This window comes from Zerene cesonia, chromosome 28 (genome assembly GCF_012273895.1).
Source record: "Zerene cesonia ecotype Mississippi chromosome 28, Zerene_cesonia_1.1, whole genome shotgun sequence".
Taxonomy (NCBI): Eukaryota; Metazoa; Arthropoda; class Insecta; order Lepidoptera; family Pieridae; genus Zerene; species Zerene cesonia.
The window spans coordinates 3,345,474-3,359,767 of record NC_052129.1 but is presented as its reverse complement, the minus strand read 5'-3'; the positions used below and the strand labels follow the sequence as shown (position 1 = coordinate 3,359,767).

At 33.9% G+C, this 14,294-nt stretch overlaps 1 protein-coding gene across 1 annotated transcript in view; it reads left to right on the top strand.

The window, feature by feature from the left end:
* The window catches only part of LOC119837695 (dual specificity tyrosine-phosphorylation-regulated kinase 2), a gene marked incomplete at its 3' end in the record, with an annotated part of 115,560 nt that overhangs the window by 96,517 nt on the left and 4,749 nt on the right, over positions 1–14,294 (top strand). The window contains exons 2-3 of the mRNA XM_038363426.1: positions 11,094–11,250; positions 12,256–12,441. Of these exons, the coding sequence (XP_038219354.1) occupies positions 11,094–11,250; positions 12,256–12,441 (343 nt within the window). The remainder of the gene's footprint in view (positions 1–11,093; positions 11,251–12,255; positions 12,442–14,294) is intronic.

Below are 14,294 nucleotides of genomic sequence, written 5' to 3'. Positions count from 1 at the left end.
AAAAGTAATAAATGTTATTTGCAGTTAACAATTTTCTTTTTTCTTTATTACAATATTTATGGCAAGACTAGGTATTCTGGAGAAAGTATGTTTGTGATGCTGATATGATTACTTTTTCTATCGATTTTGTATTGGTACTAATACGATATGTCAAACTTCTAGACCCCGTAATGATAATAATCAATGCCAACGTTATGGCCACTCTAAATTAACACTAATGGATTAGGTTTATAAAATACACTTTCAGTTGATAATAAAAAGTAATTTTGCTCGCTATGAAAAACGTTCAAAGTCGCTGCATCTTATAAATATTATCTATTGTTAAGTTGGTTGATTGTACACGAAAGGTATAATGTTTTAATATAATAATTGGCAATGCTAATTAATGCAATATTATGATGGTAATCATCAAGATATTAACTACTACTTTCAGAATAACTTTTTAATGTCCCGTAATAAAATACGAGGTAATGAAAACATTTATTGAATTTTTATGGCGCTGAAGTCCTTATAGTGTTTAATAAACTAATTTATAGTATTCCAATGGTATAAAATTATTGCTAATACACTTTCAGAAATAAAAATAGTTCAATTTTAAATAATAATTAAATAGTTTTTTTTTATATTTATACCAATATAATACAGAGGACAAGTTTTTTGTTTGTTTGTAAACGGCTCCGAAACTACTGGACCGATTTGGAAATATATTTCACCAAAAGAGAGCTACATTATACCCGAGTGCTATAGAATACTTTTTACCACGGAAATGTAGCACGGCCGGGGCGAACAGTAACAATAGTCAAACTTCATATAAGGAGCAATTTTCAACTGCAATGCTATAGGTATAGTATCTACTATATATCCTACAAATATTATAAATGCGAAAGTTTGTAAGGATGTGTGTGTTTATGTTGCTCTTTCACGCAAAAACTGCTGAACCGATTGCAATGACATTTGGTACGTAGACAGCTGGACAACTGGAATAACATATAGGCAACTTTTATCCCGATATTCCTACGGGATACGGACTTACGCGGGTGAAACCGCGGGGCGCAGCTAGTGTACTATATAAAAAGCGGTTAATGAACATATTTGACATAGTTTAAGAGAAACATTAGTAATGAGGCAGCCAGATATGTAGTTGTGACTCGTGACGCGTATTTACCGCGAAAGTGAATGTTGCTTTTTATTTGGATGCTTGGGGATGTTTAGAGAAGGATTTTCCTTTGTAGTGTTTTTTGAATAATATTTAATTTTCCTGTGTAGAAAGAAATGTTTAAGCCTAGCGCTTAAACATTTCTAATTTATATGAAAATATATCGTAATTTGGAAACAAATATGAATGTTGGTGTGATTAGAAAAGATAGTGAATGAATCAGTTTTATTTTTATGTAACTTACAAATATAAGAAAAAGAGAAATATAAATTTAATATAAATGTATATCGAGTCATGAGAATGAAATAATATAAAAAGCAAAAATTGTTATTTAATTTATTTGTTATTCAATGAGGAACGATTTCTGTTGATACCTTTAATACATATTTGATAAACAAGTAAATCTCATATCTTCTGCCGTGGCTTTCTCATCTCGCTTTCATACATCCCGCACACGCCAATTATTTTCAATTGTAACACAGAACTGTGTCGAGATTTAATGAGGTTTGCCGTATAATTGTCGACATTTTATAGCTTTCATATATTTTTGTGGATTACTTAGTTTCTCGTCCCATATAATGTTCGTGGAGATCGTTAACCGACTTATTAAAAATGTTATTGCATAAGATCGTACTAATAAAAATTATTTGGGTTGCCCTTCGTTGTTTTAAGCGCATTAGGTATACGTGACTAATTGAGTTCTGTTTTGACGCCTTGAAATCTTGTCATCAAATCATTTAAACAAAAATTATGTCGTTCCGTTCTTAAGTCGTAGCTAATTGTGAATTTTATTTTTAATAATCAATTATCGTTATGTAGTGTTGTCCAGATAAAAATACAAAATAAAAGAAAATCTTATTCATCTTTATCTTTTAAAGTTATAAATTATGTGAACACATAATATGAACATAGCAATTTCATAGAAAGTGCAAACTGACATTTTATAAAAGTTCGTGCTTTTAACTTTAAAGGTAAACTCGAATACTTTTTGTATCCCATCGCTATCGGGAGCATGCTATCATAAACTCATGAACGTTTTCTGTTAGCTTGCATTTTGTAAATAGCCGTATAAAATATCTTGTAACGTTTTGAATTTACGAAGTATCGCCTACGTGTTTTTTCATTGATATTTTTATAGATGTCTACGTGCCTCGTGATTTTCGCAGTATCACGGTGATTTTGAAAATCAACTACCTGTAAGTGTAGACTGCCTCTTAGATAGATTTCAGTCGAATTTAATGTTTTTCTTCGACTACGTTTATCGTCTGGGAGTTCATACATAGTTAGTCATCATAATAATAAAATATTTCTCGTTTCGATTCGAGACGTGTCGTCTAACACGTACACACAAAAAGTGAAACTACACTTACTCACAATACTTAAAGTTTATTTAACTCTTCTCAATTTTGACGTTCTTTTTCGCGTGAATGACAGGTTGAGGTTAATACATTGTTAATACTATTCTCAATAGATGTGCTTTAATAGATAGGAATGCAGGAATAATAGATAGATTTGCGGGGAAAGGATTGTGAAAGATTTTTATAGCTATATATACTTTTTTGTTGTTATAAGAGTTACTATTTTATTCTTAAGATCCTTAAAAATTAAACCAGCACAGAGGGAAGTTTTTCACTTGAGAAATTTCTTCCAGGCAACTCAATGTTTATAGTAATAATACAATGGCAGAGGTAGATAAGCAATACATACGTAAATAATAAATATTGTATATTTATACGTACATATTCATATTCCATAATTGTCATAAAAACTTGTTCCAGTATAAACACTTCATAAATATGCAGTTGGCAAGTTGTTCCTTGTGTTGTGAGTGACTTGGTTTCTGTCACCCACATAATACGAGCCGCGTTAAAAGCTTCTTAACTCGTCTTTAAATTAGTGTGAAATACATATTTTTTTAACCACATTTCGTCATATTATGCACAGGAAACGTTGAAAAAATAAACTTTCTCTTTTCTTATACCAATTCTCTGTCCGTTTGATATTTAAAACAATTCGCAGTTGAGTGCGCTTTGACACCGATTCTCGATTTATTCCCTAATTATGCAAATGTTGCGTTTCGCATTCTTTCCCTTTAAAATGTCCCTAATAGGCACATAAAAAGAAAAGTGATTTATGCCTAAGTGTGTAAATTATATGGTAAACAAAATTCGGCTTCCTGACGGTTTTATGTGCATTTACATACTTGCCATTGACATGTTTATCACATGGAAATTGCTCGACCCCAATATGAAAGTTTCAAGCGGCTGACACGGTCGTGGAGCAATTAAAATATATTAACGGCCGATAATTTTCTCATCGGAAAATCGATAAACCTCAAAATTGGCGAGTAAAAAGTTTTTAACGATTGTTTTTGCGCAATATTTCGTTAATCTGTAAGGATGCGGTATCATTTCTCGGAACGAGCAAGTGTCGATGCGAGATTTAAAATATTAAGGTTGTATAAACACTTGACCGCGTTTTTACGATTTATTTAACATTGAAGTTGTTGGTAATGGCATTTCGTTTTAGCTGATTTTTAATGAATTTCACGTTTGCGCAAATTTGTTTAACGTGATTAAACGTTTGTTAATATTTACCCTATTAGCATACAGGTTCGAGCACGATACTTCGAAAAGTAACCAACACTCAAAATAACCTTTAGTTGAATAAATAATGAACTACGACTATTAATGTAGAATTACTATTATACTATTTTAAGTCATATCCCTGAAACTTTCTTTAGCTATGTAAATATATACCGAAGGCAAATAAAAAATTACGTATAATATCCTTAAAATAGGTAATTAATGAGCTAAAATAATCGAAATTTGCAAAGGAGCTTATAAATTACATATGAAACTATATATACTGACAGTTGTCCCTACGGAGGGAAGTGACAGACCACGATGTTACCTACCGGTAATGCATACGAAGATTTACTGGATCAAATCATTCGAAATTTAAACACCTATTTAACATGACAATATTTCCCGCAAAAACGCTGCTGACGAATAATTAAACAGCTGTTTGATAAACTGGTGAATCACGAGATTGACGATTGCGCAGGCGCACGTGCCGCTCCTATGACCACGTGTGACGTTATCACTGTATACAAACAATACACATGTGCTACAACCCGTTATACAGGCTGTTTTTATCATTGTTTGAATTCTCGGCATTTTTGATCGCGCATTTTACGTCATATATGGTTTGTATGATGATGCTTAATGGTATGTCACGTCACACACACACACACATGGTTTTTATCTCTTAAGGAAAATAAATGGCCAGACGTATTTGTTAGATAACGTGTTAGTAGTTGATAAGCATTGCGAGAAATTAGTCAGGTAATTTGGAGAGTTTTTAAACGAGTGTTTAACAGATTAAGTTCACGGAATATCTCAAATATGAATAGGCAGTAGGAGGATCGTAGATGTGTGGCAGAAACATAAGTGCACTCTATATCCCCTCGATGGGACTGACATGTGCAGAACCGAAGGCTTTGCGTTCACGCTTCAAAGATTAATCGAGGGATTGCGGGAAGGAAGAGGGAATTTTAACATTATAAAATAAGCGTGAAACTGATAGAACGTCTTTTATGTAGGCTTGGGACTACTGATGGACAGTGGTCTTGGCTCGAGAATATTGCTAGTAGTTTCAACGTAAAATTATGTATAAGTAAATCCAGTATTACGAAAATATCGCTATTTCTAAATCCGTATTACTGTTTGTTTTCAGAAACAGCACAAGAGCGCTTCGTTCTTGTATTATTAAACAAATACCTAAGCAATTTTTAACGTCGTCTATATTGCATGGAATAAATCGGTGATGCTTGAAACGGAGACGTGTATCGACCCATTTAGCGGCGCGGTGTGGGAATACCGCGAATTTTGTTTAATGCGAATTCTCTCAATTTATCTCATGTCTAGTTGACACCAATGTACGGTGTCTTTTAATTAAAAAGCGTAACGTTATATAGCTTGTATCGGGGTCGCCGTGTATCGCTCGAATAAGGTTGGTTTTGCATGAAACGTGCGAGACCATATCTTGGAAGGTAGACTGCAATTTTAGTTTTTTTAGGGCATGTTGAGATGTCGTATGTCATGTTGTGATTTTTAAATATGCTCTTAGTTGTTTGTTTAGTTTAAATCTTGTAAACTGTTCTGATCAACTGGTAAACTCACTCTTTATGTTTATTATTTAATTATGGGTACGTAGTTAGTATAAGAATTTTCATCGAAACTTGTTACTTTATTAATTTTCGCCATTAATAACATGAATACTTTTAAAAAAAGTTTGCAAATGGAACTAAAAGCAGTACACCATAACATTTTCTACGTAGTACCTATGCTATACCAATGGCTAAGCGTTTCAAACGTCGCATCAGTCCATAGTCCACACACGAGTCTATTTTTTTCGGCCATTACATTTTTCGCGCAACATCCGAAGGTTACGGTTTCTTGTTACGATTTTCATTTTCTCGACCCCATTCCCGCCGTCAAAATAAACCATGCGACGGATGATTTAAACCCTGAAATCGTGGAATTAATGGACGGAAATAGATGCCATGGTGTCGCTCTGTTTAGTTTCAATTATGTGCTGGATCGTCAAAGATATGTGCACGAAATGAGCGATGATATGCCATTATAAAGCGGTCAGAACTCGATCTCAATTTGTGGTATTGCCAATGTTCTTGGATGGTTTTAAAAAATAATAAAACGTAATTGTTTTAGTTGTTATTTCGCTTTTGAGTTTAGTAAAAGAAAAATGCCCGTATTGAGTCCGTAATTGTTTATTCATATGAGCGGAATTAAGCGATAATCCTTATTCACGTAGTTCAGAAAAAAGTTTTACGCTATTATATTTTTGGAAGAATTTTTGTTCCCTTGAAGATTCTAGAATCCCATGTTTTACAGGGTGAATTCATAATTGTATTTTTTATTTTAATAAACCAATTGTAACATGGCGGAATCTTTTATCGTCTGTAGATTCGTGTATGGTCATGTCACAGTTTCTATCCTTCTATGAAAGCTCTATGATAATGATACATCTTAATAGCGTCGTATGCATACATTAGTATTTTATTGTATGCATACAATGAATATAATATTTAGATTTTGAATCATAAATAATTATATATTACCATATATAATTACATAATACCATAAGGTAGTGAAAATTGACATTTAAAAACATTAATGCATATAAATAAATCAGTCTCGTGATTTCAATATAAACAAACATAATTTCCCCGCGTGCAGCTAAAGGAAAAGATAGACGGTCCCTGGGTTTGTCCGGCATAGATAGTAGTTTCCCTGTATAGTATTCCACCCGCGAGATTTCCAGTATTAAAACCGTTGTATATCTTTTCTCAGTCACAAACTATCTTCACACGGCACTTCGGCGTAGTGAGAGATTGACAGACAGACAGAGAGACTTCGCATTTATAATATTATAGTAGAGATTTAATAATTTTAACCATTAAAGTGACGTAAATAATAAACAAAAAATAAACACCATCACTATCGTATCTGTTAACATGTGCTGAAATCGGAAGTGTTCAAACCAAGGCGCTCGGAATGCCGGAATAAGTTATTTCAGGGTGAAGCGTGTTTGTGTAGTTAGAACAATTGATTGGTCGGTTTGTTTATCATCATTTTTATGTGTTGTGTATATCTTCTGTTTTCGCCGAACAGTTTTCTGTTTCGGCTCAATGTCACTGAGGCATCTCGCTTGGGGAGTAGATTAATTGTTATCGTTTAGTTCCATTCAGTCAAGTCACTTTGCTGCATATTGCAGATTTTGAAGATAGTTTTGATTCGATCATAAATTTTTATACGATGCCATAAACTTATTTTTCATTTAGTGCTCATATGAAAGGAATAGAAAACTGTATATATGATATAATATAAAATATGCATCCATGTATGTATGAAATATATTATGTATGTATGAAAACAAAACATGAAATTGATATTTATATATATATATATATATATAATAGTATCAGTATGACAAATGATTTACGTAAATCCCTTGGCGTCATTGTTTTAAAACTGTTTTCCCTTGACTAATTAAAACATATTTCAAGTGCGTTCAAACCAATGATGATTTTACTGAAGATGTAAAATCGTGAAGTGATCGTTAATGCCCACGCGTTGTAATATTTAGTTTATAGCGTGTTTAAGATTTCATTATAGCCAATATTTTGTGCATTTCCAATGGAAAGTACGGTGTGCTGCAACGACTGTTACTTGTTTAATTGTATTGCATTTCGGGGAAAGCCCTAGTTACGCGTATGCTAATTCCTGGCAAGTATTAACATTTCTATACATCATATATATTTACCTTGTAGGTTTACAGTGTCTAATAAACCCTGACAGAGGTAGAATATTGTTCATGCAATGAATACATTTCAACTGGCAGTCACAACACCTCTGAATTGTTTGCCAATCATTGTGATAAAGTGCATTAATTGTATCGACAAATTATTAAGTAGTCCAGCCAACCTGAAATTTATTATTATACACATACATTTTTCCTTCAGTATTTTCCATTATTGATTATTAATGTTCCTTCTCTGTGGTGTATTGTAACAACAGAATTATATACAACGAAAAACCCAAAGGGACGGGTGTCCAATAAATAATCTTTTGAGTTTTTTTTTAATTATGATTTATCACACAATCCAGTGTGTTACACAAGTGCGTTTGACGTCATCTGCCCACAGAAATCGTAACTCCATCCTTGCTGTGACATTCACCTAATTCGCTCGCATTTGTTTATGGCTATTGATGTGTTATGTCAGCGTTTAATCGATGTTTACGCTTTCGTTTTGTGTGCTAAATGTTTACTAATAGCGTTTTTTTTGGTAATAGTTGGAAGCGATATGACAGTTCTTGTAATTTTTGATGCATTTACGGAAATCTCGGTAGCGTATGTGGCATATTAATATGACAATTAATATGTTATGCGTTTTAATTAAAAGTTTATTCTGTTGAAGTGATCTAGTTACCAGTAATTTGTTATAGACTATACAAATTGAATGAAACTTGTTCGACTTATAAAAATTTTTTTTTTCGTTTCTACTTATTAAATCACTAAATGTTTTTAAATTATTTATGATGAATTCAACATCTAGGAAGCGAATAATGAAATTAATTCGTCGTAAAGAATATTTCCGAGAAGTCGTCGGGACTCAGAGACGATCAATCAGCCGCTTGTCAACTGTGTAATGAGTGTTTGTGAACTTTGCCAAAACTCACTGACGCCTTATTACGTTTCAATTTCTAGAGAAATTACGTTTTTATTCAACTTCATATCGCAATAATGGGGCAAGGAAAATGATGTCTTATATTGGAGAAGGTGAATGCTCATATTCAATTGTTATTAAATCATGATCGTTATAGAAGTCCACTAATTTCTCTTGACGTTTTCCTTTCGACGTGGCATTTAGCTCGACTCCTTGTAATAAGTCTTCGTTGAAACTCTATGTTTACTTTAGTTTTGTAGAAAGTTAAGAAAAAGAAACAAGCAATATATAATCCCTCGTTTTCTCTTACATAGTGTCCACTGGCCACCCGCCAAGAGGCGATGATGTTCGCGGAAAATTGAAAAAAAATTGAATATAGGGCAATACATGTTACATGTCACCGATTTTCTAAAGAAGCTGCATTTCTTTGGAATCCGAGCAATGACATGGATCAATGACTGGCCCTTTTCAGAAGGTGTCCCAGTTTGCTTGGCCATTTTTTTGGAAATTTATTTAAATAAGACATAGAACAGGGCGAAAAATATATTTTTTAAGAAATTAAATTACTCATTTAAAAAGTGACTTCTTTATATATAGTAGTAGTATGGTAGGCACCTGAACTCGTTTGTACAATTATTGGTATAGAATGTAGCCCCTCTAAAAAAATGTAGTCAGAAGTATGTCACCAAAATATACTTTTTAAGTTATGACCGGTAAAGCGATACTCGGCAGATTGGTCTTCTAAAATAATTCCGTCCAAAATAGAATTCGTCCATGTCAATGACCCGTATGAATGAAAGCTGACGTGAAATTATAACTGAAATGTCCATTTGATTCGAGCTTTTCTTTGCGTTCTCGTAATTCTAGGTTACGATCAGCGAATTTCAGGCTATTGCGTTCAGCTAACCTTGGCACACGATGTCTGAGAAATTGATTAATTATATACACACACAATTATTACTTGTTTACATGGTTTTATACGTTTGATATGATAAATTAAAGAATTCGCGTTTTATCGCAGTTCTCTAAGGAAACATTCATAGTAGTAATAATCCTGTTTTTTCGAAATTAATTATACAAGCGGATGATGTTAGTCTAGTTCTAATCGTAGCTTTCTTTGAAAATGACGTTAAAAGAATATTTTTGTGAATATTTCGCTATATAAATATATGGTTATAATACACAAGGTTGATATGGAAAATACTTATATATTTAATGTAACAACATTCGGTTTAAGTCTATGAAGATAATCTACACAAAAGTCCGAACAATTTGTTTAACAAAGAACCTGTTTCTAAGTGGTTAGTATGCAATCGTAGCTTTATTATTTATCAGAAGATCTCATGGTAGAAGTCCACCGTGCATTAAGTCAGCTCACAATGGGCTATATAAATGTTCTTGCGTCAATCTCGTGCGTACTCGATGTTTATACAATCGATTGCTTTAATCGATTCTCGCTCGGTGCATCGTGACGGTGGAATCGATTTGTTTTGATTTGTATAATGGATATGCTATTGACCGCTATTGTAATTTAAATTACTGTAAGTTTGAAGCAGCTTCTGAGCATAAGTTGTATTGTTCGAAATTATAGTTTAGCAGCTAGTAACGATTTTACAGAATACCCACACAAGAATTGCAACGTAATAAAATGAATAGTTCACTTTAGAATGTTAGTGAAACCCAAACTGGAAATAAATCTTATGACTCACATATTTAGGTAGTGGATACACTTCAAAATTACGACGTTACACGAAAAACTTGGCCAACTTACAAGAAACCTGCATTGTATTGTGTGTAGTTTTACTTATAGTTTTATAATACTTTTGTCTTGACCGAAAGTAGTCGGATTTGTGCCTGATAATAGCTACCGGAAACTAATAGCTCGGTGCGTTGACCTTTATAAATTTTCCTTTATCTCTCACCCTTGAAATGTTGAAATTAGAATACACGATGTTTTGATTCCTCTAAAACGGCACGCGAACACGATTTCATCTGAATCGTAAACTTCAATGTTAAAACGATAATAATGGAACATGGAAATGTTTTTAATCGAGAAACGTAAACAGTATCGAAAAGTAATCAATAGGATTTACATCTTCACCTTTTGCACTCGATTTGATTCGTGGAATATTAACGATATAAATAAAGATTGCTTAGGCCGATCCGGCTGCGGTTACAATTGTATCGAGCCCACGCTTTCCTGCGCCTGCACCTTTGCTTGAGATATAATTGATTCTAGGACCAGTTCGGTATCGGTTACTTATCTTGCGAAGGCGGTGCATTTCCGCTGAACCTAAATTTTTGTCTAGTTTACCAAATACAAGTAAGTACGTACTGTATATAGAAAAAGGTTTAAGATTTATACACGGAAATTTTATCTTATCTGTTTCTCGTTATAAGATGCAGTTTATGAAATAAACTTATATATGCAGCCTGCGGGAGATTTAGGTACATTAAGCGTTTTTTAACTCCTGAAATGATTATTATAATTGTTGACAGAAATGTTTATAATGCTTTTTGTTAAATGTTTCATAGCTTAATCCAACATAAAGTTTATTCATTCAAATACGTACTTTACCTAACTGTTTTATATAATCAATTCAACAATTACATATCCAACGCTAATTGGTACGTACACATAAGGCAATTGATACCACAATATAACCAGCTGTTCTCTTCTTCCAGGTGATAGACTTCGGCAGTTCGTGCTACGAGCACCAGCGCGTGTACACGTACATCCAGTCGCGGTTCTACCGCGCGCCCGAGGTGATGATGGGCGCCAAGTACGGGATGCCCATCGACATGTGGTCCCTTGGTTGCATACTGGCGGAGCTTCTTACAGGTACCTATACTGGTAACTCGGCGCTAGAGGAAAGGGCGGTTGAGAAAAAAAAAATGAAGGCTCTCCTATATGCTTCTCGCTCACTCAATATTTCCGTCTATACTCGCAAGTAACGTTAACAGCATCCGAGGTTTTTGATAGTTGAGCAACGCCATTTTAAATGGATAGCTATTGTTAAACATTGTATCATTACAAGAGATTATAATGAAATGAACTTTGTAGTCTTGGTCAAGCCTTAAATTATTGTAGGGTTACTTTTTTTGGTATTTACTATAATAGAAGTTGTATAGTTATACAAATTTTTGAACATTTGAACGAATGAAATAATTATTAAGGTAGTTACTATACAATTTTTTTTTGAAACTGTATGAGACTAGGTAATATTCATTAACTATTCTTGGCGTGATCTTCGATGTGATATGAGATCTCTAGGGGAATTGCTTGATGAATAAATTCCTGCAATCTCAGCTTGGAACAAACTAGTAAATCAGACATATGAAACCACAACATACAATGCTATCTGAATCTGTTTAATAAATAACTTTCTAAATAAAAAAAAAGCTCTCGCTTCGTGCCTCGTCTTCCATTTTCCATTTCGTTAGAAACAAGTTCATCGATCTTCTGATTTTAAGGAAAATTTTCACAAAACGCACGAAACGTATATTCTAGCAATATAAGTTGTCAGAAGCGAAGTATTTCGGATAATAAAAGATGGTACACATGCTCTTTTTCCTTAAAGCTAATAAATTAGGATATTTGTATGAAAATTGTTTTGCTAGAGTTAAATAAACAACGGAAAAGTACAGGATAACGGTACACAAGTAGGTACACGAGTCTGGTACCGTTATTACTTTTTAAAAATAACTTATTGCGAGGAGCTTGCTTTTGTACAATTTTATTGTATCTTTTCTATTAATGTTTTATAATATCATGCGGTTTATAATATCATCATCATCATGCAACTGTTTCTGTGTGTGATCTAATTTGTATCCGCTCAAATTCCAGGGTTCCCACTCCTACCAGGAGAAGATGAAGCCGACCAAATGGCGTGCATCATCGAGCTGCTGGGCATGCCTCCCCAGAGGCTGATAGAACAGGGCAAGAGGTCGAAGAACTTCATCAGCAGTAAAGGCCTGCCTCGGTACTGCACTGCCACCACACTGCCAGACGGAACCACGGTGCTAAGTGGAGGTGAGGAATATAAATGTTAAACTTTTGGAAAGAGTGTGAAAGAGATTACAGTTTTGGAAATTTAATAGTTAATAAGGGAAAAGCTTTTTAATATGCAGCTTAAGATGGAAATTAAGCCATAATAGAGTATAATCAGAGGCACAGCATTATACAGCTTAGAAGGACACAGTTTGTTCAACAGGTTCGCTGCTCTTTGTTCAGGAACATAGGGAATCTGTTTTTAATATGGTATTGCTCATATACCTTATATGTTATGTGATTGATTCACAAATTAAAATCAGAATACTTCTCATCATATCCCGCTAATAACTCAAAATAGTCACAAAGATGTGTCGTGAAAATAAAGTTGTACCGTGCATCTTAATTACACGCGACGACCAAAATGCCTGTGATCTAACCTCTTCCTGGTACGATAAATCTGAATCAGTTTAAAATGCTGCGTCCCGTACGCTTCCGCTATTCTCACTTCATTTTGTATTACGGCATATCTATTTATATTATGACTATCATCGGGATAAAAGTTGCCGACGTCACGGGTGCATCTGTATCACGCGTGCCAAGCTCGGTGCGCGGATGTTTTGACGCGGCCGCCTCATGACACACCCTTTTGTCTGTGTTGGTGACTCGCCAGATAGACACGCAAGATTCCTGATGAATTCCTAAGTCATTTGCTGGTTTTTTTTTTTTTTTGTGAATCGTGATTCGGCAGTGAGGCTAATGTGCTGGAAAACTGATCTTCATAGAAAATTTTGGGCGTACTAAGAATTGAATGGTTTTCAATTACAGTTTGATTTGTATCTATAGGATGATATCATCAAACTTGAAAATTATCGGCAGTTAGCACTAATTTAGCAACTATATTTACAGCTTTGGTTAGTTGTAATCCTCACATTTTAGTAGACGTTGTGACAATGGGTAAACATGGACCAATTTACTCATAATGCTTTGCATAAAACAAGCCCTTTGTCGCGTTGATTTGTCGATGCGAGTGAATTATTGGTGCATTAAATGGTTATAACAGTTGAAATGGTCGTTTAACTTAATGATTTATCGCGGTAGCTGGATATGAATAACGTTATTGTACGAACATTTTGGTGTGCACATTGCAAGTGACAAGTGAACAATGACTAAAGTAGGACGCGTTATAAACCCGGTTGCTGTCTAATAGATTAGTACTGGAATCTAGAATTGCTTATGATGGGGCAATCTGTGCACATCCTTCTGTTGTATTAGATGTTTAGTTGTTGGCTAGAAATTGTTTTACACTAGTTATTCGCATAAGCTATGTTAATACAAAGTATCATCAAAGTCTTTCTTGTCGTTGTTATCGCGTGAAAGAGATATATTTACCATTGAAAATATCAAGACAAGACTCCATTTGATTGGTTTTAAAACTGTTAGAGCGTTTAGTTCGAAGACAAAAAAAAAATACAAATATAATTTGAACTAGTTTAACTTTCATTAACGATCTAACAATAGAATGTACGACCTTTTTCAAGTGCTCGGTCGACCTCATCAAAATATATTATCCATAGTATTTGTTGTCAGCGTTGTGAAATCAACACTTTCAGCGAGGTTGTCTTTAAAAAACATTAGTTGTTGTAAAACACTTAATAGCAGCACACCAATCTTCATTATATTTGTTTTTATGATAGCACTATTAAAAACAAATAAAATGTTCTCTCCAATAGTTGTAATGATTTCAACAATCTTGTCTACGAGTAATAAATTAGCTCCTGCGTACACTTATATCGTTAAATCGTGTACAAGACTCTTTGTTTCGTTAGTGGTGTGTTTTTGTTTGATCTTTGGTGTTTGGAAATGCTGGGCGCTAGCCAAGTCTTTTGATTATT